Here is a 25,330-nt window from a genome sequence, read left to right on the forward strand (position 1 = left end):
ATTCTTGATAATGAGTTTCTAATAAAAAAAAATGAAGGTAAATGCAGGGAGGCAAGTTCATTTTCCCTTCAAAATTAAGAAATCAAAATAAACAACAAAGAAAATAGCATTTTCATTTGTTAATCACCCCACTTGGGTTGACCATGATAAAATTATAAGAACACAAGTACAATGATCAGTAGTGGAACTGTAAACACATTCCCTCCATGTTTTAATGTCTAGGAGATTTCCAATAAGTCCAAAGCTTGACAGTCATTAGATGCAGATCATTAGCTGGTGCAGATCCCAAGAACCCACGAATACATGATAATATCATCTCCATTTGCTATTAATTATCACAAGCTAACTCTCTCTCTCTCTCTCTCTCTCACTACGACATTCTTACTCCTTTGTTCCACAGAAGGAAAAAACAATGCCATACAACTGAGAGGAACGAAACAAAAAGAGCAGCAAAATGCAAACCCAATTACTGTTCTTCTGCTGTTACATTGGGCTCTCTCTTGTTCTTGCTGAGGGAGCTCAAACCACGCCAAATGATGAATTGTCAACCTTAATATCAATAAAAGCTGTTCTTATCGATCCTTTAGATAGCCTGAAGGATTGGCGAATGCCAAACAGAACGCTTGAGAAAGGTTCGGTACTGCATTGTAACTGGACTGGGGTCATGTGCAACTTCAAAGGCCTTGTGGAGAAGCTTGATCTCTCCAACATGAATCTCAGCGGCAGTGTTTCAGACTCCATTCAAGGTCTGCATAGTCTTTCTTCTTTCAACATTTGCTGTAATGGGTTTGCATCATCTTTGCCTAAATCACTATCCAATCTTACTTCACTGAAGAGCATTGATGTAAGTCAGAATTCCTTCATTGGCAGCTTCCCCACGGGTCTTGGAATGGCCTCAGGACTGACTTCAGTTAATGCATCAAGCAATAATTTCTCAGGTTTTCTTCCAGAGGATCTTGGAAATGCCACATTACTTGAGATCCTTGATTTTAGAGGGAGCTTCTTTGAAGGATCAATCCCTTCATCTTTCAAGAATTTGCAGAAACTGAAGTTCCTCGGCCTTTCCGGCAATAATTTCACAGGAAAGATTCCACGAGAACTCGGGCAACTTTCTTCCTTAGAGACAATAATTCTTGGATACAACGAATTTAAAGGTGAAATCCCGGTGGAGTTGGGCAACCTCACAAATCTTCAGTATCTTGACTTGGCTGTCGGAAGTCTCAGTGGCCAGATTCCACCTGAATTGGGTACGCTAAAACAACTTACCACGATATATTTGTACAAAAACAACTTTGCAGGAAAGATTCCACCAGAAATTGGTAACATTACATCGCTAGTTTTTCTAGATCTTTCTGATAATCAGATCTCAGGACAGATTCCAGCTGAGCTAGCAGAATTGAAGAACTTGCAGCTCTTGAATCTAATGTGCAATCACCTGTCTGGTCATATTCCAAGCAAGCTTGGCGAGTTGACTAAATTAGAGGTACTTGAGCTATGGCAGAACTCTTTGACAGGTCCTTTGCCAACAAATCTTGGACAAAGCTCCCCCATGCAATGGTTAGACGTGTCATCAAATTCATTGTCGGGTGAGATTCCACAAGGTTTGTGTAATTCAGGCTATCTCACAAAACTCATCCTTTTCAACAACTCCTTTTCCGGCCCCATCCCAATTGGTATTGCAAAATGTAAGTCACTAGTACGTGTCCGAATGCAAAATAATGACATTTCCGGGACCATTCCTTTTGGTTTGGGAGATCTTCCAATGCTTCAAAGGCTGGAATTGGCAAACAACAATCTCAGTGGCCAAATCCCAGAAGATATTGCCTCCTCTGTATCGCTTTCTTTCATTGATATCTCCTCGAACCACTTTGAATCATATCTTCCTTTCACCATTCTCTCTATTCCTAATCTACAAATCTTCATCGCTTCCAGCAACAATCTGGAGGGTCCTATCCCAGACCAATTCCAAGACTGCCCATCACTTTCCATGCTCGATCTTTCAAGCAACCATTTCTCAGGAAAAATTCCAGAAGGAATTGATTCGTGTCTAAAGCTAGTGAATCTAAATCTTCGAAGCAACCAGTTTACAGAAGGAATTCCCAAAGCACTTGCAACCATGCCATCACTAGCTATTCTTGATCTGTCCAACAATTCTCTTGTTGGTCGGATACCCGAAAATTTTGGAAGCTCACCCGCCCTGGAAATGGTCAACCTCTCATTCAACAAGCTCGAGGGTCCAGTCCCCTCAAATGGTATGTTGATGACGATCAATCCTAACGATCTAATGGGCAATGCGGGTCTCTGTGGTGGAGTACTTCCACCATGTTCTCGAACTTTTGCTGCACCACCAGGGCCAAGAAACATGCATGTAAAACACATCCTAGTGGGATTTATTGTAGGGATTTCAATAATTCTGTCTCTTGGAATAGCTTTGTTCACTGGAAGATGGCTATTTAGAAGATGGTACTTATATAACAGCTTCTTTGATGATTTATTCATGAAGAGCAATGAACAATGGCCTTGGAGGCTAGTTGCATTCCAGAAGGTCAGTTTCACCAGCAGCGACATACTAGCTTGCATTAAAGAATCAAACCTAATCGGCGTTGGCGGAACTGGTGTAGTGTACAAGGCTGAAACTCATCGGCCACATGCAGTTGTTGCTGTCAAGAAGCTATGGAGGTCAGGGTCGGACATCGAAAACAGCGACGATCTTTTGGGAGAGGTGAATCTTCTAGGGAGGCTTCGACATAGGAACATTGTAAGGCTTTTAGGGTATCTTCACAATGAAACTGACATTATGATGGTATATGAGTACGTGCCAAATGGGAATTTGGGGACGGCACTCCACAGTAAAGAAGCTACAAAGTTGTTGGTGGATTGGGTTACCCGATACAACATAGCAGTCGGGGTTGCACAAGGGCTGAATTACCTCCATCACGACTGCCGCCCGCCAGTAATCCACCGGGATATCAAGTGCAACAACATACTCCTTGATGCCAATCTCGAGGCAAGGATAGCGGATTTTGGGTTGGCGAGGATGATGGTTCATAAGAACGAGACTGTTTCTGGGGTGGCTGGATCTTATGGGTATATTGCACCTGGTTAGTTACCTACTATGCTTCTTACATCAATGATCACTTTTTTATTTTTTTATTTTCTCTGCAAGCAAATTTCATTAGAAAATGAAAAGATGGATACATGAGGAAGAGGTGGAGTTCCTCAACAAACACCCTATTACAATAACCATAGTGCAAAAGTGATGGAAAAAAAAATTAAAACGGATTTTGAGATCAATTTCCTGCTCCCCACCCATGTCCTGCAAAGAGGCCACCATCTTAAAAGATAGTTTTTAAGCAAGCCACCATTGGAGGCGGTATAAGCTGTGGGTTCACTACAATTTATTATCTTGAGATATTTTTTTGAGAGATCCTTAGTCCCTTTTTTCAAAATCATCAGTTAGGAAAAACAATAACATAATAGTCTTTTTTCAAGACATGTATCGGATGGACTGTTAGTACAATCAAATACATCAATGATCTATTTGATTGTACTAACAATTGTTTTGCTAAACAGGTTATAGTTGGAAGATAGGAATGAGTAGATCAACTAAAGTTTGATGTCAACCAATTCCAAAATTCTGTGTTTTTATTTCTTTGACGAGTACTTGAAAATCTAATATGCAAACAAAGTTTGCACAATATTTCCCTTTCCTCTTAAATGACAGAATACGGATATACTCTGAAGGTCAACGAGAAGACAGACATATACAGTTTTGGTGTCATACTTTTGGAGCTTCTGACTGGGAAAATGCCTTTAGATCCAGCATTTGGAGAACCGATCGATATTGTCCAATGGGTTCGCAGGAAGATTGGAAACAGCAGAAGCTTAGAAGAAACACTGGATCCCAACATAGCTGGTGAATGCAAACATGTCCAAGAAGAGATGCTCCTCGTCCTTCGAATAGCACTTCTCTGTACTGCAAAGCTCCCCAAGGACAGACCGTCTATGAGGGACATTGTAACGATGCTTGGAGAGGCAAAGCCGAGAAGGAAGAGCCTTTGTCAAAATGGGGTACACAATAGTAGAAAAGAGAAGCCAATCTTTAGCACCTCGCCTGTAATAGGTCTTATGTAGGAACAATAATCTCCGCAGTTGGCTGCTTTTCTGAGTAAATATTCTCTGAAATATTTTTATTATTTTTATTTTGTTGGGATTTTTAGATTTCAAGCAGTCATTTGCACCTATCAAGAAGAATAATGACCATTCAAACAATTTTATCTCGAATGCTTAATTTTCTATTTTGATTTCATTTATGATATCAACTGCTTGATATTGCCACTACAATATCTCTATTTCAAGGGCCTACAAGCAGAGTATGCCTGGCATGTCGATCCAAAATCCAGTTAATCGCAGACATCTTATCTCACGGCCAAACTAAAAGAGCCAACCAAACCTACAAAGATTGTATAAAACTAGTCATATTCCTGTTTTCAGTGCCGATAGGGTTATTTCACCGCCTAGATTAGTATTTTTTCAAGGTAACTAAGAATATAATTCTCATGTAGTAGACAAATTATAGTACTGAATCCATAAACAGAATAGTGTAGACCATTGGATGATGGTGTTTGTTACCAATCAATACACAAGTGCATATATACATAGATACTCATAAACATCATCATAAAACGAAGATAGGCTTTTAATTTGTTTAACTCCATTAACACCACCCTACATTACAAATCCAGTAAGAACAACATAACAAGCAAAATTGAAATTGAGAAGAGCACGCGGAAGCTTGCAACCCATCACAAAGGCGAAATACGATGGCAGTGAAGGAAAAATGCTACCTCTTCCAAACCCAAAACTACTTTCTGTCTAATTATTTTACATTGTACCTCTCTTATGCTAAAAATGAATGAATATGTACATTATAACTAGGAAACCTATTCTGAAACACAAAATAGTCCGTCCAAAACTAAGATTCACCTTAAAATCTACAGCCGGTATCTCCTATAGAGCTGCATATTTAACTGAGACTAGGCTGATCTTAAAAGAGCAGTACCCGTTGCATTCCCACCATCAAGAAAGCCGCTAGACAATGGCTGGGGCAAAAGAAAAAAAGAAGGAAAAACGTGAGAAAGTGACAGAAGCCCAGTCCATGACATGGATAAAACGAAAATACTCATCTTGTATGAAAAACCCTAATGCATTAATCATCAGAAATCAAGTAGATATAATTTTCAATTCACATCGACTGTTAAATGGAGAATAGATCAACTACAGTCGTGAAACGAGATTGCTGGTTGTCTCTGGGTTTTTTCCAAAGACCCAGGATCATTTTATACAATCACTAGGGTAAGGATTCATGATCAAAGAGAGTGCTTAGAGGGGATAAAATTATCACCTTTTATTCAGAGACGTATAGTTATTGTTAATTACAAAGTGTTGAAGAAACTAAAACCATTTTGGAATTATGGAAAGCTGACAGTCTTTCCCCCCAAATTATCAGGCATCATTTATCAAAGAACACAATTTACCTTAATTTCATTCAAGGTTTTCAAATCCTTTTGGTTTGAAAGTATGGATTATTCTCATTAATAGATAATCTCATAACTTTAAAGTGATTAAATGTTGAAATCACGTTCAAGACTAATGGAATAATTTAAGATATAAAGAAACTCGACTTGGTGTAATTTCTGTAGAGCAGAGGACCACACAGAACCTGAATCAAGTTAGTTCTTTTTTTACATCTAGAAGCTACATCGGAGACAGTACTCCAGATGCTGTTAACCTAATATGAAAGCACTCCAACAAGAACATCGCCTAAAGCATCAGCAACTAGGATAAATATGCATTTTAACCATAAATTACTAAATATTCTAATAATAAACCCTAGTAAGTAAAAATTGCATGAAATGGACAAAGAATCAATTATTGGCAGGCATACCTCTCTATTATAAGAACTTGAAAGAAAAAATGGTTCCTTCTCCTGAATCCCACCATATTCTTCAACTATTCTTTCCAAATCCTGCTTAGTACAGAGTATACATCATAATATTGAAGATATTTATATGTCATCAGTCATTACCAAAAATATTACATTTCAAAAAGAGGGGGTGGGGTGGGGACTAGGAGTTTATAAACTCATGCATGTTTGAACCCTCAAGATATTCATGAATTCCATTTTCTCAACCTAAACAAACCCAACCTGCCTCTATCATGGTAGATCATGATCCATTTTCTTTTTTTTTTGTGAGTGTGTATGTATGCACACGCGCGGGTGTGTGTGTGTGTGTGTGTATGAGAGAGAGAGAGAGAGAGAGAGAACTCAGATATGTACAATAACATTACTTTGAAGTTAAAAAAATGACTGTAATTGAGATGTATTGAACAATTCAGATTCCACCTGATTGAGTTCAATTAAAGACATTATGTACAAGAGTTATATGTACTTTGATGCTGTAACTACGAGCGGGTTGAGAAGAATTAATCTGAAAGGCCAAATCTGCATTATCTGGTAAGAGTTTGAGGTAGCTTGCTATTATTTGCTAGTTCATTATTTTCCTATTTTTGTTTTGGGTAATTTTTAATTAAGATATAATTAAAATGACCTCGGCATTCACAAGGGTCTTCTTATCAGATTCATGGCACTAACTTTATATTGGCAGGTAAACTAAAAACATTGAATAATGACCTGATGACGTGGATTGTGGAAGCTTTTGGGAATGTAGATAGTCAGAAGAAGTCCCTTCCTGAGGAGTTGCAGGGCTTAGAGGGTAGGGAGGAGATTGGGTACATTTGGCGTTTTTGAGGAAAAAAAAGTCAGATTGCTTCTTTTCTTGAGGTGGTGATTTTGATGGAGGAAATCTAGTGGAGGCAAAAATCTCAGGCTCTTTGGTCGAAAGAAGGGGATAATTGCACTGTGCTCTTCCACTGGGTAGCCAATTCACATTAGAGGAACAATACCTTTAAGATACTTCACATTAATGGTCTTGCTCTTTGGGATCACTCTGAGATCAAGGATCACATTGCCCACCATGAAAGAATCCTCACAAAACAATTTAATCAGAGGCCTAAACTTGACGATTTAGCTTTTAAGCCTATTGATATCCTGAGTGCAACTGGTTGTATAGACCGTTCGAAAAGGATTAAGTTCTACAAGTGATAAGAGTGATGGCCAAAGATAAAGCTCTTGAACCAGATGGTTTCCTCATGGCTTTCTTTCAGGATTGTTAGGACATTGTTAAGGAGGATATCTCGAGGGGAAAAGCCTTAATGCGACTCTCATTGCACTTATCCCAAAGAGGGCCGGTGCTTCAAAGTAAATCATTATCATCCCCTTTAGCCTTGTGAATGGGGTGTATAAGTTCATATCTAAAGTTCTTGTCAACCATATGAGCATAGTCATGTAAAAGATTATTTCCATGCCTCAAAATGGCTTCATCAAGGGGAGGCAAATTTTGGACTTGGTGCTCATTGCCAATGAATGTTTGGAGAGTAGAATCAATAAGGGAATGCCAGATACTTTATGCAAGTTGGATATGGAGAACGCTTACGAACATATAAATTAGGAACTTTTGTATTATTGTTTGGGAAGTGTGATTTTGAGGAGATATGGTGTTCTTAGACAAAGCATTGTGTTTCCACAACTCGTTTTTCAGTCTTGGTGAATGGTTCTTTGATTGGATTCTTTAACAGCCCCATGGGTTGAGACAAGGGGATCCATTGTCTCATTTTTAATTTGTCATTATTATGGATACTTTCAATAGAATGCCGGATGCCACTGTTGGTGGTGGATTTATTACATGTTTTTCGGTTGGAAGTACTTATTGTGACACTATCAATATTTCTCACCTTATTTTTGCAGATGATTTGCTTTTCTCCAAGACAGACCATGGCCAAATTCAATCATTAAGGGGAGACATAGTGGAGGGTTGTTACTGACTCCAACTATGGGAGTGCTTGGGGATGAAGTTAGAGGCGCTTATGGTGTGGTGTGGGGTCGTGGAAAAATATTGAAAACAGTTGTAGGAGTTTTGCTAGCCATTTCAAATTTGAGGTTGGAGACGGTTCCAGGGTCAGATCTTGACATGACACTTTGGAGTGGGGATAGGGCTCTCAAGAGCGTGTTCCCTCTTCTTTATCGGATCGGGTGTGATCAGGAGGCTTTGGTGGCATATCTCATGGATAACTCTAGTGGCTCATTACAGTGGCATGCAGGCTTTCTCAAAGCAGTTCAGGATTGGGAAAATGGTGCCATAACCAAATTCTTCAGCTTACTTTATGCTGCAAACATTGGTCGAGTTGAGGGAGATAGGATGATTTGGACCCATATGGGGAATGGCAAATTCACTGTCTGGTCCCTGTATCTTTGACATGTCAAAACAACAATTTTCCTTGGAAGTGCATTTGGAGATGTAAGGTGCCTCTCTAGGTAGCTTTAGGTTGGATTGCTTCCCTTGCCAAAAGCATGACCATAGATAATCTGAGGAATCATGGCCTTGTTGTCATTGATTGGCTACATGTGTAAGAAAAGTGGTGAAAATGTGGACCATCTATTACTTCGTTGTGAGGTGGCTAGGGTCTTATGGGATGATATTTTCAGCAGGATCGAATTTGCATGGGTACTTTCAAGAAGGGTGGTGAATCTTCTTGCTTGTTGGAGAGGTCTTCAGGGTAATCCCCAAATTGCCTCAGTGCGGAAAATGATTCCCATGTCTTATGGTGTGCATTTGGATGGAGAGGAATGTCAGAGCTTTGAAGATTGAGAACACTCTTTGGGTGAACTTAAAAGATTCTCTTCCAATACCTTATTTTTATGGGCTTCTGTTTTTGTTTTCAATAGGGCTAGTTTTCATGATTTTTTTGTATCCATTTTTAGTTCTAACCTGTAATTAGGTGTTTTTTTTGTATACTTTTTTTTCTTTGATTGGCATTGGAAGTCCAAGAACAAAGTCCCAACTAATCCTGGGGGTGCACAGGACATCATTAAGGAGTTTCCCGCAAGCCCACCTTGAGAAATCAAGGAGAAGTTCCCCAGTATGATGGCCCCTAGACATCGTTTCCAACCAAGAGGAATCGAACCTTATACCTAGAAAAGGATCATACTACCAAGACCAAGGCTTTTACCACTTGAGCCAACTTCTAGGGGTTGGTGTTCTCTTTGTATACTTCCTGTATGCTTAGACTATGCCTAGTTGTTTTGATAAAATTTTATTTCTAACTATAAAAATAAAAAATAAAAAATAATTACCGTTTGTAATGTAGGGACAGGATTTATTAGACCAGGGCTGGAATTCTTTTTTCTTTGTTTTTTTAGCATTGTAAGGGGTTCTAATGTTTGAGAACATTGAGGATTATTGAAAATTCACAGCTGAAAGCTTTGTTTGATTTCCTTGCCTCTCCCTCTCCTATTTTATTTCTTTCTGATTCATCTTCTACTTGCCCTTAATATTCTCAGTGTGTGAACTAAAGATTTAGATCGAATAAGATGCAGAATGCTCTTATAGCCTAATAAGACAGCACAAAATTCACCAATAAAAAAGGAACAAAAAAACAGCACAAAAATCTCTGGCTTGCTCTGAAATCAATTTGATGCACATCTTTCAGAAATTCAGCATTGGATTTGGTTCTGATAAGTTCTTGAAGGCTTACGTATAGGGTTTGACATGTACAGTTATGTTAGTCAAATATAAACGGGAAAAAAATAGAAAAGGAAAGACAGCCCAGGCAATCACACCTAGGTTTCCGAAATAATTGTACCTAAGGAGAGTCGCATTCTCAAATCTTTAGAGAACTAGCTGGAATTTTATTAAACCCAATCTCTACAAATCTTGAGAAAGAACATAAACCCTTCATAGAGGCTATTCCTAATCATTTTCCTGAGAAGAGTTCCATTTCTAAATAAAAGAGAGAAAATAACTACTAAACCAAGTAAGAAACAACTAGAAATGAAATGTTATGTTTCTATGGTCTTTGGAATTCCTCGTCAAAATCGTCAAAAAAAAAAAAAAAAAGAAGAAGAAAAGGAAACACTAGAAATTTTCATTCAAAGGACGGGCACAACCCTGAGGCACAGGGTGTATATAATGGAAACCCTTTTAATGATTAACAGAAGTGAAAACTAATAAAAATCATAAGTATTAGAGAAACAAGATAGCTAATATGCGCCTATCCATATAGAGCAATTTGATCAACATATTCTTTAGCTCTTTTACCAACATCTCAGTGTCTTGCATTCTGCTCTCTCCACATGCTCCACATTAAAAACAAAGGGGGGCATCATCCAAGCTGCTACCATTGAGTGATCTCTAAATTGACCTCTCCAGTAATCTATATCATCCTTCTAGGCATGACCCGATCTACTCCAAAAAGGCTCGAAATCACTGGCCACAAGGCCCTTGTCACTTCACAATGGATAAGAAGGGAAGATTATGGATTTCCCGCTCCCTTTGCACATGTAACACCAAGTCACTGCTATGACATTTCTCTTCGATTATTCAAAGTCAAGATCATCCCAAGGGCTGCCATCCACACAAAGAAACTTACTGACTTTTTAAATAATCTTCCATGGATATTGAGAATCACTCAAAATAGATAATGTTTGATAGTATAACCTAGCTTCAAACTCCTCCTAGAGGGGAACCACAAGTACAATTTTCACCAATTCTACCCTGAGGGAGCACAACAATTCAAAAAATGATGTTACTGCTTCTACCTCCAAATCTTGGACAAATCCAGTAAGAGATAACACTGGAGAGTTCCATTAGAATTCATATTATCCACACTACCAATGCCACCATACCACAAACGATAACGAACAACTCCAGAAAAGACTGTCATGGTCCATACCCACACCATAGGTTACGCCTGATAATGCAGATACATAGGGTTTGGGCTTAAACCACCCATGCAATTGCCCTTGGGCAGATACTCAAATATGCCCCTGCCTCTACCTTTGTACTAGGTTGGTATCCAGATGTGGAAATCCGCACTCACGGATAATTGTACCAGTCTGTCTGCCATATTGGGATCTATGGAAGCACTTACAAAATTGATTTTTTATTTTCAACAACACTTCCATACAAAACTGAAGTACAAAAAAAAAAAAAGAGAGAGAGAGAGAATGTAAACATAAGAATTCTTTTTCTTGGAAAGGAAAACATAGACTTGTGAAAAAATTTAAAAATAAATAGCATTAAAAACAAAACATAAATCCAATCAAAATAAAATGATTGACCATAAGCAAGAAAATTTGACAAAATCAAAGATTTTTTTTATAACTTTTATATGCTCATGTTTTACAAAATGTCAGCAGAATATTGTTTTATTAAACAACAATGAGTTTCAAGGACAAAATCAAATATCGCATTTGAGATTATCACAACTTATGGCATTTGAAAGGTTCAAATCACAATCAGAGCAAAAGAATCAAAAGGAAAACCAAAGAATAGAAAAGAAAATCACAGGTTGTAGAGGGAAAAACAAATGGAGAAATCAATGATAGAGAGACAGAGAGGTACCTTCAGGAAGCCAACTGGAGCAAGAAGAAACATATCCTCTTTTCCTATTTATGTGTTGTTTTGTGGGAAAACGGAGGTAAAATACACACCTAAAACTATGAAATTTGGTGGATTAGATTGGATTAGATGTTTCACAAGTGCATATTCAGATTCTATGCATGTGATCGGCTTTACTCTACATCATCATTGAGGTGCTTGCGATCCAATGGGCCTCCAAGATCTCAGATCACGACGACCCACCTCCACCTCCTAAATCCTACACATCATCCAAAAGAGGATAATCACGGGTTTTTTGCAACAAGTGCTGATAGATTCAAAGATTCTGAGCTTGCAGCAGAGGGGTTTCCTTGTACTTCATATGACAAAGAGTAGTATGAAAGTGGTGACGAACATTGTTCTCAACAACCATGTGTGGGATGGGTAAAGAAAATGGTGGAAGAATGTGTCCAGCCGAAGGACAAAAGGAGTTTATCAAAATTTATAGCGTTGGTTATAAAGCTCTTTTAGCAAGATGTTACACTAATGCATATGGTCATAATTTGGATCAGAAAACAAAATTCTGCTCTAACACGTCAAATGGTGAGGGGAGACGTGGTTGTTTCTAAAGCACAGATCAAAAGACAGAATATAAAGCAAAGGTGGAGAGAGAGAGAGAGTGGGGGGGGGGGGCACAGAGAGGAGAGCATTGAGGACCTCCATCTATATTTTCCATATTAAAATCATATTGAAATAGTAGGCATGATATACTATACGGAAAGTGCAATATAAATATATATACACACGCAGATAGGGGATAATATTCTCTATCGGCTACCCTATATCTGCTATCCTCTAGCCAAATGTATACATTGGTGGATAGCGGAACCAAGATATTGAATTGACGGATTGCAGGTTACGGGCTGATTCCATATAACTTAACTCCACATGCACAAGCCTTACCATAGGTAATGCAAAAACTTTATCTTGGCTCAATCCTCTACATGATGTCTCACAAAACTTGAAAAGACTTTCCATCCCTTCTAACGTGTTTCCAAATGCCAGGCCCACTACCTCCTTAGAGAATCATCATGCCCTCATCCCATCATATAATGTTCCGCACTAGGAATGGGAAACAGTGACAAATAATAAGGGGGGAATTGGAAAAAGTACTTCTATCAGTTGACTTAATGACCTTTGCAAAGTAGTCTCCTCCATCTCGCAAACTGGAATAATCTCTGATACTCTTAGATTAATATTCAAGGCCATATCATTTTCACAATCAGCCTCAAAAAAGATCAAAGTACCATCTGAAAACAAAAAAAGTTACACTACAAAATTTTATATTATTCCTTGACCACACCAAAAGACCAAAAGAAGCCTCCTATCCACAATGACCGACATCATCAATCTCAATCCCAATACATAGATGTCTAATATTAGCAGATATGATATGTATGTATGTATGTATGTATGTATATAATATAGCATGAACCAACAAAAGTGGAAATCTTGAGAGCAGATGCCAACAATACTTGAGCATAGCTTCTCTGTTCCACAGATCCACTTGCTTTAAACCCAAGCTACCAAGGCTTATTAGAGATCTCTTTAACCATCTTGTGGCTAGAGCAATTTGTACTTCTTGAAGTTCCTCAGAAATACGTTCACAAATACTTAAAACAATAGTCTCGTAGAAATTCAACATTCAACAAGTGCAACAATATAGGCATGATAATATAGGCAGTTCAGGATAATGATTATTTACCTTTCTAGTCAGGATTTCAAATTCAACTAACTCCTCAACAATCTTTTCAAGAACTTGATGATTCTTCTGAAGCATTTCTTTGGCTTTATAATATGCTAAATCGTACATCTATAAAAATAACGAGCACTTATCAGAGGTTGTAAATCAATCTTACTGCAAATTCTCATTTTTATGGCTGGTGTTTGGTGTGCCACATACTCCCTTTGTCCCACAACAAATGTCTTCATAGATATCAAAAAGAAAAATTTGAGATGCATGTGATACTTTGGCACAAATATATTTTTTTTGACACCCTTAAAATCAACCTTCAACGATTGGTGCTTTGACATTTCCAATTTCAAAATCAGGGATAAAATGGAAATGGAAATTTGGTAGTTACTTTTGGATTTTTTTAATGCAAGGAATTTCGGAGATTGTGCAAACTCAACAGGCCTTTTATCCAGTTAAACCCCAACCCATTTAACTCAACAGGTCTTTTATTCATCGACATTTTACCAATGGGACATGGCCCCTAAAAATTGTTTGCTCCCAAGGCTTCAAATTAGACTTGGGGTGAGCATAACCCATGACAACATACACTTACCTTTTCAACTTTAGCTGCCATCTCAAACTCATGGTTGTTGCCCATACTTAAAGCTGTAACCTATGGCAATAAGAACATGAACAGTCAATCACTACACCACCAAACCTGTAAGAACCTTCAAAAAGAAAAGCGTTATTGAAAATGAACTTGAATTTTTCAAAAGATTCCAGAGCTATGATGTTTACAAAGAAGTTGTCAATACTGCCTCTATCAACCACTATCAATGTGCTCAAAAAACCTACAATGAAAAAAACTAGACAACACCGCTGGCTCATCAACATGTTCTCCATTGGATGTCAACCCGGGTCATCTCAGTTCATGATAACCTCTCAGCACCAGAATCCACCATCTTTCATGTGTTACTATGAGTAACCATCCTCACCACCAAGTTGTCAATACCCGCCAAAGACCATCACATGCATTACCAGGAATTATCACTTCTCAAAGTTGTCTTTGCTCGCAACAAGTAAAGACGAGGAACCAGAACCAATTGAAAAAGTCATGGATATCTACTTCTATCTTCAAGAACTACAAACTGCAATTACTTGCATTTATTTTCCAAAACAAAAGGAACATGCACTCAACATATAACTGATTCCCCCAGACCCCCCCGCCCCAAAAAAAAAAAAATTTAAATGGCATTACCCACTCTCGGTCAGCCTCTCTGAGTCCGTCAAATAGATCTATCTCTTATAAATCTCTACTCCTCAATCAGGCACTACCTAAATGCCCGTACATGACAACCTATCAGATTAAAATACCCTCACATGGAACTTCATCTTGAATCAACCAAAAACAAAAAACTTCAGACAAAGCTATTGAACCAAAGAATAGAGATTCATAGATCATTTTTTCCTCTACTTTCTTTTCTTGTGTACTTTATTTCAACTTTCAGAGCTTCTCCAATTTAACAGGTTAATTAGGGAGAAAATTCTCCTCAGCATGTTCTTCTTCCCACATTGCTTAAATTAAATTCAAAATGGTGTTCTCATCGTATATTCAGTTCGTCTAAAAATAGTATCTTCTTTCTGCATAGAGCAATCCTAGATAAGGTAGATCCATGTAGTTTAAAAAGTATGATGTATCAACGTAGGAGAAGTCTATTTAAAGCAAACAGAATGGAACAGGTAGCTGTGACGTTTCTAAGAAGAAGATATGATAAGATTATTGTATGTATTAAGAATGCCAATGTAGTGGCAGAGGGTGTTATGTGAATAACTGAATCTTGAAGGTGCTCTACAAATATACTTACCTGTAACAGTGATTCAAGCACAATGAAACCACTTATTGTGTAAGAATAACTTTTGGGTTTAAGAAAATGACAATACCGCATTGCTATGATAGTAAATTGCAGGACTATCATCAGGCCCCCAGCCATACTGAATCACCATTCTTGTGGCAATCTGTAGCATCCAAACAAGAAAGAATGAGTTCTATTGGGTTTTTCTCATTCGCAAAAAAAAAAAAAAAAGAACTTTGGAAGATAAAAACAAAATATTGCAGAATCATAAAGCTCTGCATGAAACCACCTCTTGTGCCTGGTTTAATTCTGAAGAAGATAGAAAATTTTCTTCCCCAAAAGGAAGTAGCATTCTGGCTGCGATATATGAACCAAAGCAAAATACAAGCTTCTTTTCAAGGTATGACCTAGACTCCGAAGTCCCATTTGCAGAGCCTTCATTTCTCACCTTTGTGATTTTTGTACAGCCAATTCCCTGTAAGGAGTAGGAGATAATCAGTGCTCATCACAATGCAGTTCCCAAACGATTTGATTACTGACATGTGTCTCCACCAAGATAATGAGATTTCCCCTTTTAAATATCGAAATACAGTTGGAACAAGAGAATTGGGCAATTGACCGCATACAAAGACATGAAGCCTTGGCTCAGTTTAGAGAAGGGGTTATTTGAAATCCAAAGCCAATTTAATTGTTAAATCAACAGACATATTATCTTAGTATACCGAATGCCCTCTTGAGTGCATTTCACTGGTCTTAAGAATCCATTTTTGATTCATCAAATTTGAGCTTATCTGAAGGTGGCTTGCATTAAGGTCATACCTTCCTCAGAAAAGATGTTGGGTTTCTAATATTTCAAAGGAGAATAACCTTTGGAATTTCCATATGCAATTTCTTCCTGTTGACATGCACTTTGAATGCATTGGCCAGTTCTCTTCTATTACACATACACATTATGGACATCTGATTTTGTCTTCTATAAGCAATAAAACAACCAAATATGTCCAGAAAATCCTAAAAGTTTTTAAACAGAAAGCAACGCAATTGTTTTATAAGTATATTCCCTGTTATTTTGTTTGATAGGTCAACAGAAAGTAATGCAATTTATGACCTAGACTCTGAAGTATATTCCCTGTTATTATATTGTATGTGTAAAATTTAGTAATACATTAACAGATAAATATCATAAATCATATTATTAAAAATTTGCAACTATGAACAAAAAAATGTATCATTGTTTAGAGAAATATAACATAAAAAACCAAGAAATAATGCTTCCTTTGTCCCAAATGGAGAACTAAAATTTTCTTTTTTAACCCTTCTTTCATCTTTGGCGGTACACAGTTTAGATTCTAGTCCATCACAAAAAAAATGTCAATTTTTAAGAAGTCAGCATTACAATCTTCACTTGCACAATTCATGTTTAACAAAGAGATTTAAATACATAAAATAAAACAACTTAAATTTTAAAAAATAGCGCAAACTTGAGATGAGATGGAGCAATAAAATATCCAGAAATCACATATTAGAAACACTAGAAACTAGATTTTTCATAGTAAACATCCAACAACACCTGTATCCGTCCTCCGTCCATAGGCATAAAAATAGCAGAATAGCTAAAATGGAACAAATTAGAGAAATGTAATCATAATAAGACATGAAAATAATACCTGCCAAGACAATGGCTCAAGCCATAGATTATCTACTACAGCAAAGTTGGGCAATAGAAGAGCAATAAGAGCACGACCAGCAGCCCAAACAGCATGTGGGAACTTGGCTTCCCTTGTCCACTAGCAATCATTAAACTCGTGTCAGTACAGTGCACAGAGGAACAGAAGGGACCTATCTTCCTATATCATTGAGTACGCTCACATAAAAAGCATAATATTATACCTGAAAATGGATCATTTTGAAAACTTCCAAATGCATAAACATATTTTAAGCCTCTATGAATTTGGCATCATCTTGCACCCTCCTAACAGCCACGTTAGTGTCATGAAATGGGTGATATTTCATTGTTTGGTGGCTGTGTCATGACTAGCAGTGTGGTCACAGCTGATTTAGTGAATTTCCTTGTTATAATCATGGATTCAGGGGTGTTGGTGGTTAGTAGTTGTCTTCATTGGTGATCCATGGTTGTTTTCAATGTTTCACACAAGTTAGTTGTCTTCAGTGTACATTCTACTGGTGTCGGTGGTTGACACCGTCATTGTGTGTAACATCCAGAACTTTTGAGGCTTCCATTTTAGGAAATTCAGGGTTTACACTTAATTAGGGTTTCTAAGGGGGGATCATTTGTGGAAGGAAATTACTGACGCTAGATATAGTGTCGCTTGGGGTGGTTGGTGCTCTAACGAAGTGAGAGAGGGGTATGGTGTGGGTTTATGGAAGTATATAAGGAAGGGGTGGCCATGCTTTGCAAATCAAATTCGCTTTGTAGTTGGTGAGGGCAATCGAATCAGTTTTTGGCGGGACATGTGGTGTGGAGATCACGCATTGGAAAGGGCTTTTCCGGCTTTATGTTGTATTGCAGTTAATAAGGAGGCTTTAGTGGCGGACGTGCAGTTATTTTCTCATGATGCGCACCAGTGGAATATTCTTTTTAATAGGGATCTCCATGATTGGAAATTATCCAATGTTTCAGATTTTTTCAGCTTACTATATTCCACGAAGACTCATATGGCACAGCGAGATAAATTAAAGTGGAGGTCTAATAATCACAAGATATGTGCAGTTAAGGCGTATTATAACATCTTGAAACACAACTTGACAATACTCTGTTCCCTTGGAAGAATATTTGGAGGTCTCGTGTGCCTTCTAAAGTAGCTTTTTTTGTTTGGAATGCCGCTCTTGGGAAAATATTGACCACGGACAACTTGAGGAAGAGAAGATGTATAGTGATGGATTGGTGCTACATGTGTTAGAAGAATGGTGAATACGTGAACCATCTCTTACTACACTGTGCGGTAACAAGGGTGTTGTGGGATGAGATCTTTCAAAGGGGTGATGTTACTTGGGTTATGCCTATGAGGGTGGTGGATTTGTTGGGCTGTTGGACAAAGATGCAAGACTGTCATCAAGTAGCAGCAGTGTGGAAGATGATTCCGTTGTGCATTATGTGGTGTATTTGGATAGAAAGGAATGTGCATTGCTTTGAAGATAAGGAATGCACAATAGCCGAGTTAAAGAATTTTTTTCTTCACACTCTAATGTATTGGTTTTCCACTATTGTATTGCATGGGGACAATGTTCAGGATTTCTTATCTTTAATTTATCGCTTTTAGAATGTATTTAGGTGTTCTTATGTATACTTCATGTGTACAAGGGCTATGTCTAGTTCATTCATATATATAATATCTATCTTTTACTGATTAAAAAAAAAAAGAAATTGGGGTTTCTAAGGCAACAACAACTCCAACTCTTAGGGCAATTATGACTCCAAATTACATCCAAACACTCCACTAAACCCACAACACTAGGACTGCCACATCCCTTGGACTCTACACTCCAAACGCTACGTACTAAGCCCATATGAGAATCTACCTGCCATTAGATGAGCCCCAAGTAAGGCACCCTCCAAGGCCACGAAATTCTCTTAACTTTGTGCTAAAACCAAAAACACTAAGCCCCATAACCCTTGCTACAATACTCACATCACACCCTAAGCAAGAAGATCAAGATCCAAACCACTTAGCCAAGCCATGTACTACAACCCAACCTTTGGATCAACCGCTTCCTTTAGGTAACTCTCTCTCTCTCTCTCTCTCTCTCTCTCTCTCTCTCATTTTCTCTTTTAATGATAGGTATGTTAGACAAATGCCATGAGATCATATGAAATTAGTGAAACTCGGATTTCATAAGGGCTAGGAAATACACATGCTAGAATTAGGTTTTATGGCATTAGAATGCATCTTTATACACGGGATTGAACAAACATACATATAGGAAGATTATTTTTTAATAAGTACATATAGGATGATTATTTGAAAAAAAACCATGCATATTTGAGGACTAAGATCCACGATTTTGATGGTTTAAACATAGGGACAGATTTTTACGAAGAGATCGTGAGCAATTCGGGTAGCATGTAGTAGAGGCTTGAATATGGATGGATGCATTAAGGTTCAAATGATATGAACTCACATGACTAAGTGTTAATAGCATGAATAGTCATAGGTTTGCTTAGACAAGATTAGGTTTGAAGATTTTAGAGTGCATAGGTATGAACTGTGATAGAAGATGATGGACTAAAATGAATGAAATGATCCACCCTTTCCTCTAAAATTCATTAAAGAAAAAAAATCTACGTTATTCTTAACACTAGGAGAACGGGCTGCTACACTGTGGCATGGCAACAAAAACCTAAACCGTTGATTGGTGAAGGTTAAGTGAAGGCAATACCCTATTTGGCTGCAAAATTGAAGATTCTTACCCTTGTTAGGGATATCCTTATCTTGGATAAGTCGCAAAATTAGGACGATTTTACTCCAAATTAAGATTTGGGTCAACTCGGATTAATCCCATCACCTTTGGATAAGTCAAATTATATTCGAGTCTCTTGAAGTGGGTAAACCCAAGTCCTATCTTCCCAACTCAGTGTTTCAACCTATTTTCCCCTGCATCGGTTTGAACTTCGATCAGTTCATTCTGATTATCTGTGCTTTTCTTGTTACTCAGCTTCCAAAATGTAACAATCTCCAAAGTATGCATTTTAGACAGTACAGTTGGTTTTTGAGCAGCTTTGTAATACGTCGGATTTAACATAAGAGGGTGGTATATGGGATTCCACACTACCTAGAAGAAGGAAGTTACTCTAATTTATTATGATTCCAAGTGACTTGAAGTGTAACATTGATAAGTCCTTTTGGATTATAAGCTTAGATGTGACTTGGCTTTTTCTTGGGTCGTTACAAATGGTATCAAAGTCAATCCCAATAAAACATGAAAGACTTGAGCCATGTCCCTTACAACATAATGGCATGACAAAGGACATAAGAATTAAGTTATTCTACTATCAATCCGGTGTGTAAAGCACATCATCCAAGTCACTTAAATGTTAAGATTTGAATTGTAAGATTCAAATTTTAAAATTTCTTCCAAATCAAATTATGTCATGTAAGCACTTTACTAGGTGTGTTATACACACCCACTTGAGAATAGATTTTTTCTAAGAAATTTAAGGGGGGGGATTATAATACCCCAAATTAAGTTCAAGAGGGTGGTGAGCAATAATCTCGTATTGTGTGAGGGATACATTCTTGCAATTTATAACAGAGTAATGATATAGTCCAAGGTTGTACAAGCCTTGGGCAGTCACTTTAGAAAAAAATAGGGACCGCCATTAAAAAGTGGGTTTTTTCCATGTGGGTATCAGATTTGCCCAGTTCTTTTTAAGGCAACGCATAGGGCTTGCACATCTTAAATTGTACAATCACTTCCCTTGATAATAATTCCAAGGGGCTCCAATCTTAAAATTATCAAAGGAAAACTAGGGTTTTCTTTAAGATACGGTAGCTAGGCAGCTATTTTACTGGGTTGCAGCTAGGGTTACATGGCAACTAATCTCCTATTTTACTGGGATACAGCAGAACTGAATTTCAAATAGATTAGGATTTATTTACTAATCTTATCTTGTATTTAAATTAAACTTGTACATATTCAGATAGGATAAAGTCAAGTTAGTTTAGATAAGACAAAGATGTAGTTTGTTGAGATTCAAATTGAATTCTCAATCTTATCTTTGTAATTATTTCTAGAACTATTTTTTATATAATGAGAAAGAAGCACCTCAAAGAGGTATTCGACCAAATCTGACATGGTACCAGAGCTATTCTAATTTTCTATTTTTTTGCACTTCCTCGGCCAACCCTAAAATCTTTAGGGTTTCTGTTTTCTGTTTTTTTTTTCTAGAGGCTGCTTCTAGTTTCTTGATTTTCCTGGGGTACTCTATTTCATGGCAGCAGCTCTCTTTTCTTGCTCTTGGTCTATTTTCATGGCACCTGAAAAATCTGATTCCTTGTGCATTCGGTTCAATGGAAAAAATTATTCTGCTTGGGCATTTCACTTTCAGCTTCTTGTCAAGGGTAAAGAACTCTGGGGTCATGTTGACGGGTCTATTCCAGCCCCTGATAGTGCAAAGGAATTGTCTACATGGGAGAGTAAGGATGCCAAGATCATGTCTTGGATCCTAGGTTTATTGAGCCTCACATCATCCTTAATCTACGGCCCTACAAAACCTCCAAGGCTATGTGCGAGTATTTGAAGAGAATCTACACTCAGAATAATTCCGCTCGAAGATTTCAGTTGGAATTTGAGATGGCTAATTTTTCTCAAGGTGGCTTATAAGTGGAGGACTTCTATTCTGGTTTTTCAAATCTGTGGGCTGAATACACTGACATTGTGTATTATTCTATCCCTGCAGATGGTCTCCCTCATGTGCAAAGTGTGCATGAAACTAGTAGGAAGGATCAATTTCTTATGAGACTACGTTTAGATTTTGAATCTGTTCATTCTCAGTTAATGAATAGAGATGCAATTCCTTATCTGGATGACTGTTTGGGAGATTTGCTTTGGGAGGAGCAAAGGTTACTTACTCGGAGTTCAATGGAACAACAGCTTGCATCTCCTGCTCAAGTGGCATTTACAGTACAAGGAAAATCCAAGGGACGAGACTATAGCACTACACAATGCTATAGTTGCAAGGGATTTGGTCACATTGCCACCCACTGTCCAAAGAAATTTTGTAACTATTGCAAAAAAAATTGGAAATATTATCAAGGACTACCCAATCTGACCTCCTCGGAAGCAAGAAAGTGCCTATTCCACCTCTATTGAAGTCTCGGGTGCATCCTCTTCTTCAGCTCCTGTTGCTGCCACTCATGCTTTAGCACCTACCAGTTCCAGTTCTACTACTCTTACTCCCGATATGGTACAACAAATGATAATTTCTGCCTTTTCTGCTTTAGGCATCTCAGGTAAACCAAAGTCCTCCCCTAATTCTTGGCAAATAGATTTTGGTGCCTCAAATCATATGACTAATAATTCCACATTGTTACACAATCTTCAATCCTATGATGGTCCTCTCAAAATCCACACGGCAAATGGTAGTTCACTACTAATTTCTGCCGTGGGTGATATGTCCCCTGTCATTCGAAATGTTTTGGTTTCTTCTACTCTCTCCACAAGTTTACTTTCTGTTGGAGAGCTTGTTGAAAATAATTGTAATGTCTCTTTTTCATCTTTTGGTTGTGTTGTACAGGATCGAGTGTCCGGGAGGATGATCACGAGGGGTCCTAAAGAGGGTCGGCTATTTCCAATAAATTCTAGTTCAGCTTCTATTGCGTCTAGTTCCTTTATTTCTTGTAATGCTATCAAAATAAGTACTAAGGATTGGCATCGACGTTTAGGACATCACAATCCTAATGTATGCCATTGACAATAAAAATTCTATTTCAATGGAAATAATTTCTTTTGATTGTACCTCTTGCAAACTTGCCAAAAGCAAAGTGCTACCATTCCCACAATCTGGTTCTCACGCTTCTTGAGTGTTTGATATAATTCATGGCGATGTTTGGGGTATATCTCCTGTTATATCACATGCTCACTACAAGTATTTTGTTACTTTTATTGACGATTGCAGTAGATTCACGTGGATCTTTTTTCTCCGTAATAAAAGTGAAGTATTTTCTGTTTTCAAGGCCTATTCTTGCACTCATTCAAACACAATTTGCTTTCTCTATCAAGGTCTTACGATCTGATTTTAGGAGTGAATATATGTCTCATGAATTTCAGAATTTTCTTCAAGAAAAATGTATTCTTTCTCAACGTTATTGCGCATCTACACCACAACAAAATGGGGTAGCTGAGCGTAAAAATCATCATCTACTTGATATGGTTCGAGCTCTTCTTATTGACTCATTTGTTCCATCTCTTTTTTTGTGTGAAGCATTAGCTATTGCTGTCCATTTAATTATAGATTGACCACACCAGTTTTACATAATGTTTCTCCCTATTCCATACTGTTTGGTCACACTCCTAATTATTCTGATTTGCATATCTTTGGTTGTGTGTGTTTCGTTCATCTTCCACCACATGAAAGACATAAATTGACTACTCAATCTGTTAAGTGTGTTTTTCTTGGATATAGTTCCACTCTAAAAGGATTCGTTAGTTATGATCCTAATGCGCGAAGAATTCGAATTTCCAGGAATGTTTTATTTTTTGAAAATCAGCAATTTTTTCTCTCATGTCGATCCTTATCTCACCTAGTTTTTCAAATTCTTCATGATGAGCCCAAGCCCTTCCCTATGCCCATTCCTGATACCTCTTATGCTCCAATGGCTCGGTTTAAACCTAGTTTTGTCTACACTCGATGTCATAGCACCCCTTTAGCGAAGTCTCCTATGGCTTCTCAAGATTCTCCTACTTCGGCACCTGATCCAACATCCAACATAGTTCCTGCTGCTTCTATTCCTCAGAAATCTACCCGTGTCTCTCACCCACCAGATCGGTATGGTTTTTCTTCCCCCACTTCTATGACTGCTACATTATCTTCCATTGATATCCCTTCTTGTTACAAACAGGCTATGGAACATGAGTCCTGGCAGCAAGCAATGCAGATAGAACTTGATGCACTTGCGGCTAATTAGACCTGGGATGCGGTACAATGTCCTCCTTCTATCAAACCAATAGGTAGTAAATGGGTATTCTCCGTAAGGCTTCATTCCAATGGCTCACTGGAAAGATACAAAGCTAGATTGGTTGCTTTGGGGAATTGCCAAAAGTATGGCATAGATTATGATGAGACTTTTGCTCTGGTTGCCAAGATGACTACTGTTCGATTGTTGTTTGCTCTTGCTACTTCGAAATCTTGGCAATTACGTCAAATGGATGTCAATAATGCTTTCTTGCATGGCGATCTAAAGGAAGATATCTACATGAAACTTCCATTCGGTATGCCTATTTCCTCCCCTACGGTTGTTTGTAAATTGAAGAGGTCTTTGTATGGTCTTGAACAAGCTCCTCGAGCATGGTTTGAGAAATTTCACAATACTTTGCTAGGGTTTTCTTTTAAGCAAAGTAAGTACGATGCTTCCTTATTTTTGCACAAGGGCAATGCTGGAGTAGTATTTTTATTGGTACATGTAGATGATATTATCATCTCTAGTTCGGATGGACTTTTGATTCAAAACTTCAGCAATATCTTCATAATGTGTTTCACATGAAGGATCTTGGGGATCTTACCTACTTTCTAGGGTTGGAAGTTAGGTCTCAGCCACATGGTTTATTTCTCAATCAACAAAAGTATAATAAAGACCTAATTTAGTTAGGGAGATTGGAAGATACTACTCCAGTTGATACTCCTCAAGAGGTGAATGTTAAGTATAGGAAAGACGAAGGCGAACTTCTCTCGAATCCTACCTTATACCGTAAGTTGGTTGGCAGCTTGATTTATCTCACCATCACACGCCCTAATATTTCCTATGTTGTCCACCTTGTTAGTAAGTTTATGGATTCTCCTCAACATCTTCATTTTGTAGCTGTTCGTCGAATTATTTGCTATCTACTTGGGACTCCTAATTGTGGACTGTTTTTTCGTAAGGGTTCTTCTCTTCAATTAGTTGCCTACAGTGATGCAGATTGGGCTAGATGTCCGGACTCTCGACGTTCTACTACTGGATGGTGTGTCTTCCTTGGGGATTCTCTTATCTCTTGGAAGTGTAAAAAGCAAAATTGTATATCTAAGTCATCTACAGAGGCTGAATATCTGGCAATGCCTACTGCATGTTCGGAAATTATGTGGTTGCATGGTATTCTTTCAGAACTCGGCTTTGCACAGGCACATCCCATGTCTCTTCATGGTGATAATACAAGTGCCATTCAAATTGTAGCCAACCCAGTTTTTCATGAACGTACGAAACACATCGAGGTTGATTGTCACTATATCTGAGATGCCTATGAGTCTAAAGCTATCATTCTCCCTCATCTGTCCACTGAACACCAAGTAGCTAATATCTTCACCAAAGCTTTGACTCGACAACGGCATCAATACCTAGTTAGCAAATTGCTGCTAGTCGACTCACTAGCATCAATTTGAGGGAGGGTATCAAAGGAAAACTAGGGTTTTTTTTAAGATACGGCAGCTAGGCAACTAATCTCCTATTTTACTGGGTTGCAGCTAGGGTTTACATGGCAACTAAGCTCCTATTTTACTTGGATACAGCAAAACTGAATTTCAAATAGATTAA

The 25,330-nt window shown here is 37.9% G+C and overlaps 2 protein-coding genes across 2 annotated transcripts in view; one reads left to right on the top strand and one right to left on the bottom strand.

The window, feature by feature from the left end:
- The first annotated feature begins 376 nt into the window (after positions 1 to 376).
- On the top strand, positions 377 to 4,388 carry LOC121261705 (leucine-rich repeat receptor-like protein kinase PXL1). Its single transcript, XM_041164196.1, has 2 exons — positions 377 to 3,101; positions 3,725 to 4,388. The coding sequence occupies exons 1-2, from the start codon at positions 455 to 457 to the stop codon at positions 4,132 to 4,134; spliced, it is 3,057 nt and encodes a 1,018-aa protein (XP_041020130.1). The 5' UTR covers positions 377 to 454; the 3' UTR covers positions 4,135 to 4,388.
- A 306-nt stretch (positions 4,389 to 4,694) lies between these two features.
- Positions 4,695 to 25,330, bottom strand: part of LOC121259710 (probable inactive ATP-dependent zinc metalloprotease FTSHI 5, chloroplastic) — a 34,782-nt gene continuing 14,146 nt past the window's right edge. Inside the window, exons 13-19 of the mRNA XM_041161429.1 lie at positions 16,754 to 16,873; positions 15,376 to 15,561; positions 15,175 to 15,249; positions 13,847 to 13,906; positions 13,264 to 13,371; positions 5,948 to 6,028; positions 4,695 to 5,102 (exon numbers count right to left, since the gene is read on the bottom strand). Of these exons, the coding sequence (XP_041017363.1) occupies positions 5,037 to 5,102; positions 5,948 to 6,028; positions 13,264 to 13,371; positions 13,847 to 13,906; positions 15,175 to 15,249; positions 15,376 to 15,561; positions 16,754 to 16,873 (696 nt within the window). The 3' untranslated portion in view covers positions 4,695 to 5,036. The remainder of the gene's footprint in view (positions 5,103 to 5,947; positions 6,029 to 13,263; positions 13,372 to 13,846; positions 13,907 to 15,174; positions 15,250 to 15,375; positions 15,562 to 16,753; positions 16,874 to 25,330) is intronic.

Source organism: Juglans microcarpa x Juglans regia, chromosome 4D (genome assembly GCF_004785595.1).
Source record: "Juglans microcarpa x Juglans regia isolate MS1-56 chromosome 4D, Jm3101_v1.0, whole genome shotgun sequence".
Taxonomy (NCBI): domain Eukaryota; kingdom Viridiplantae; phylum Streptophyta; class Magnoliopsida; order Fagales; family Juglandaceae; genus Juglans; species Juglans microcarpa x Juglans regia.

What these genes read in the sequence shown, in the direction of transcription:
- LOC121261705 (XM_041164196.1), top strand. Translation starts at nt 455, where the DNA reads ATGCAAACCCAATTACTGTTCTTCTGCTGTTACATTGGGCTCTCTCTT. An exon ending in TTATGGGTATATTGCACCTG is followed by an intron (nt 3,102 to 3,724) that starts GTTAGTTACCTA and finishes CTTAAATGACAG; the next exon opens with AATACGGATATACTCTGAAG.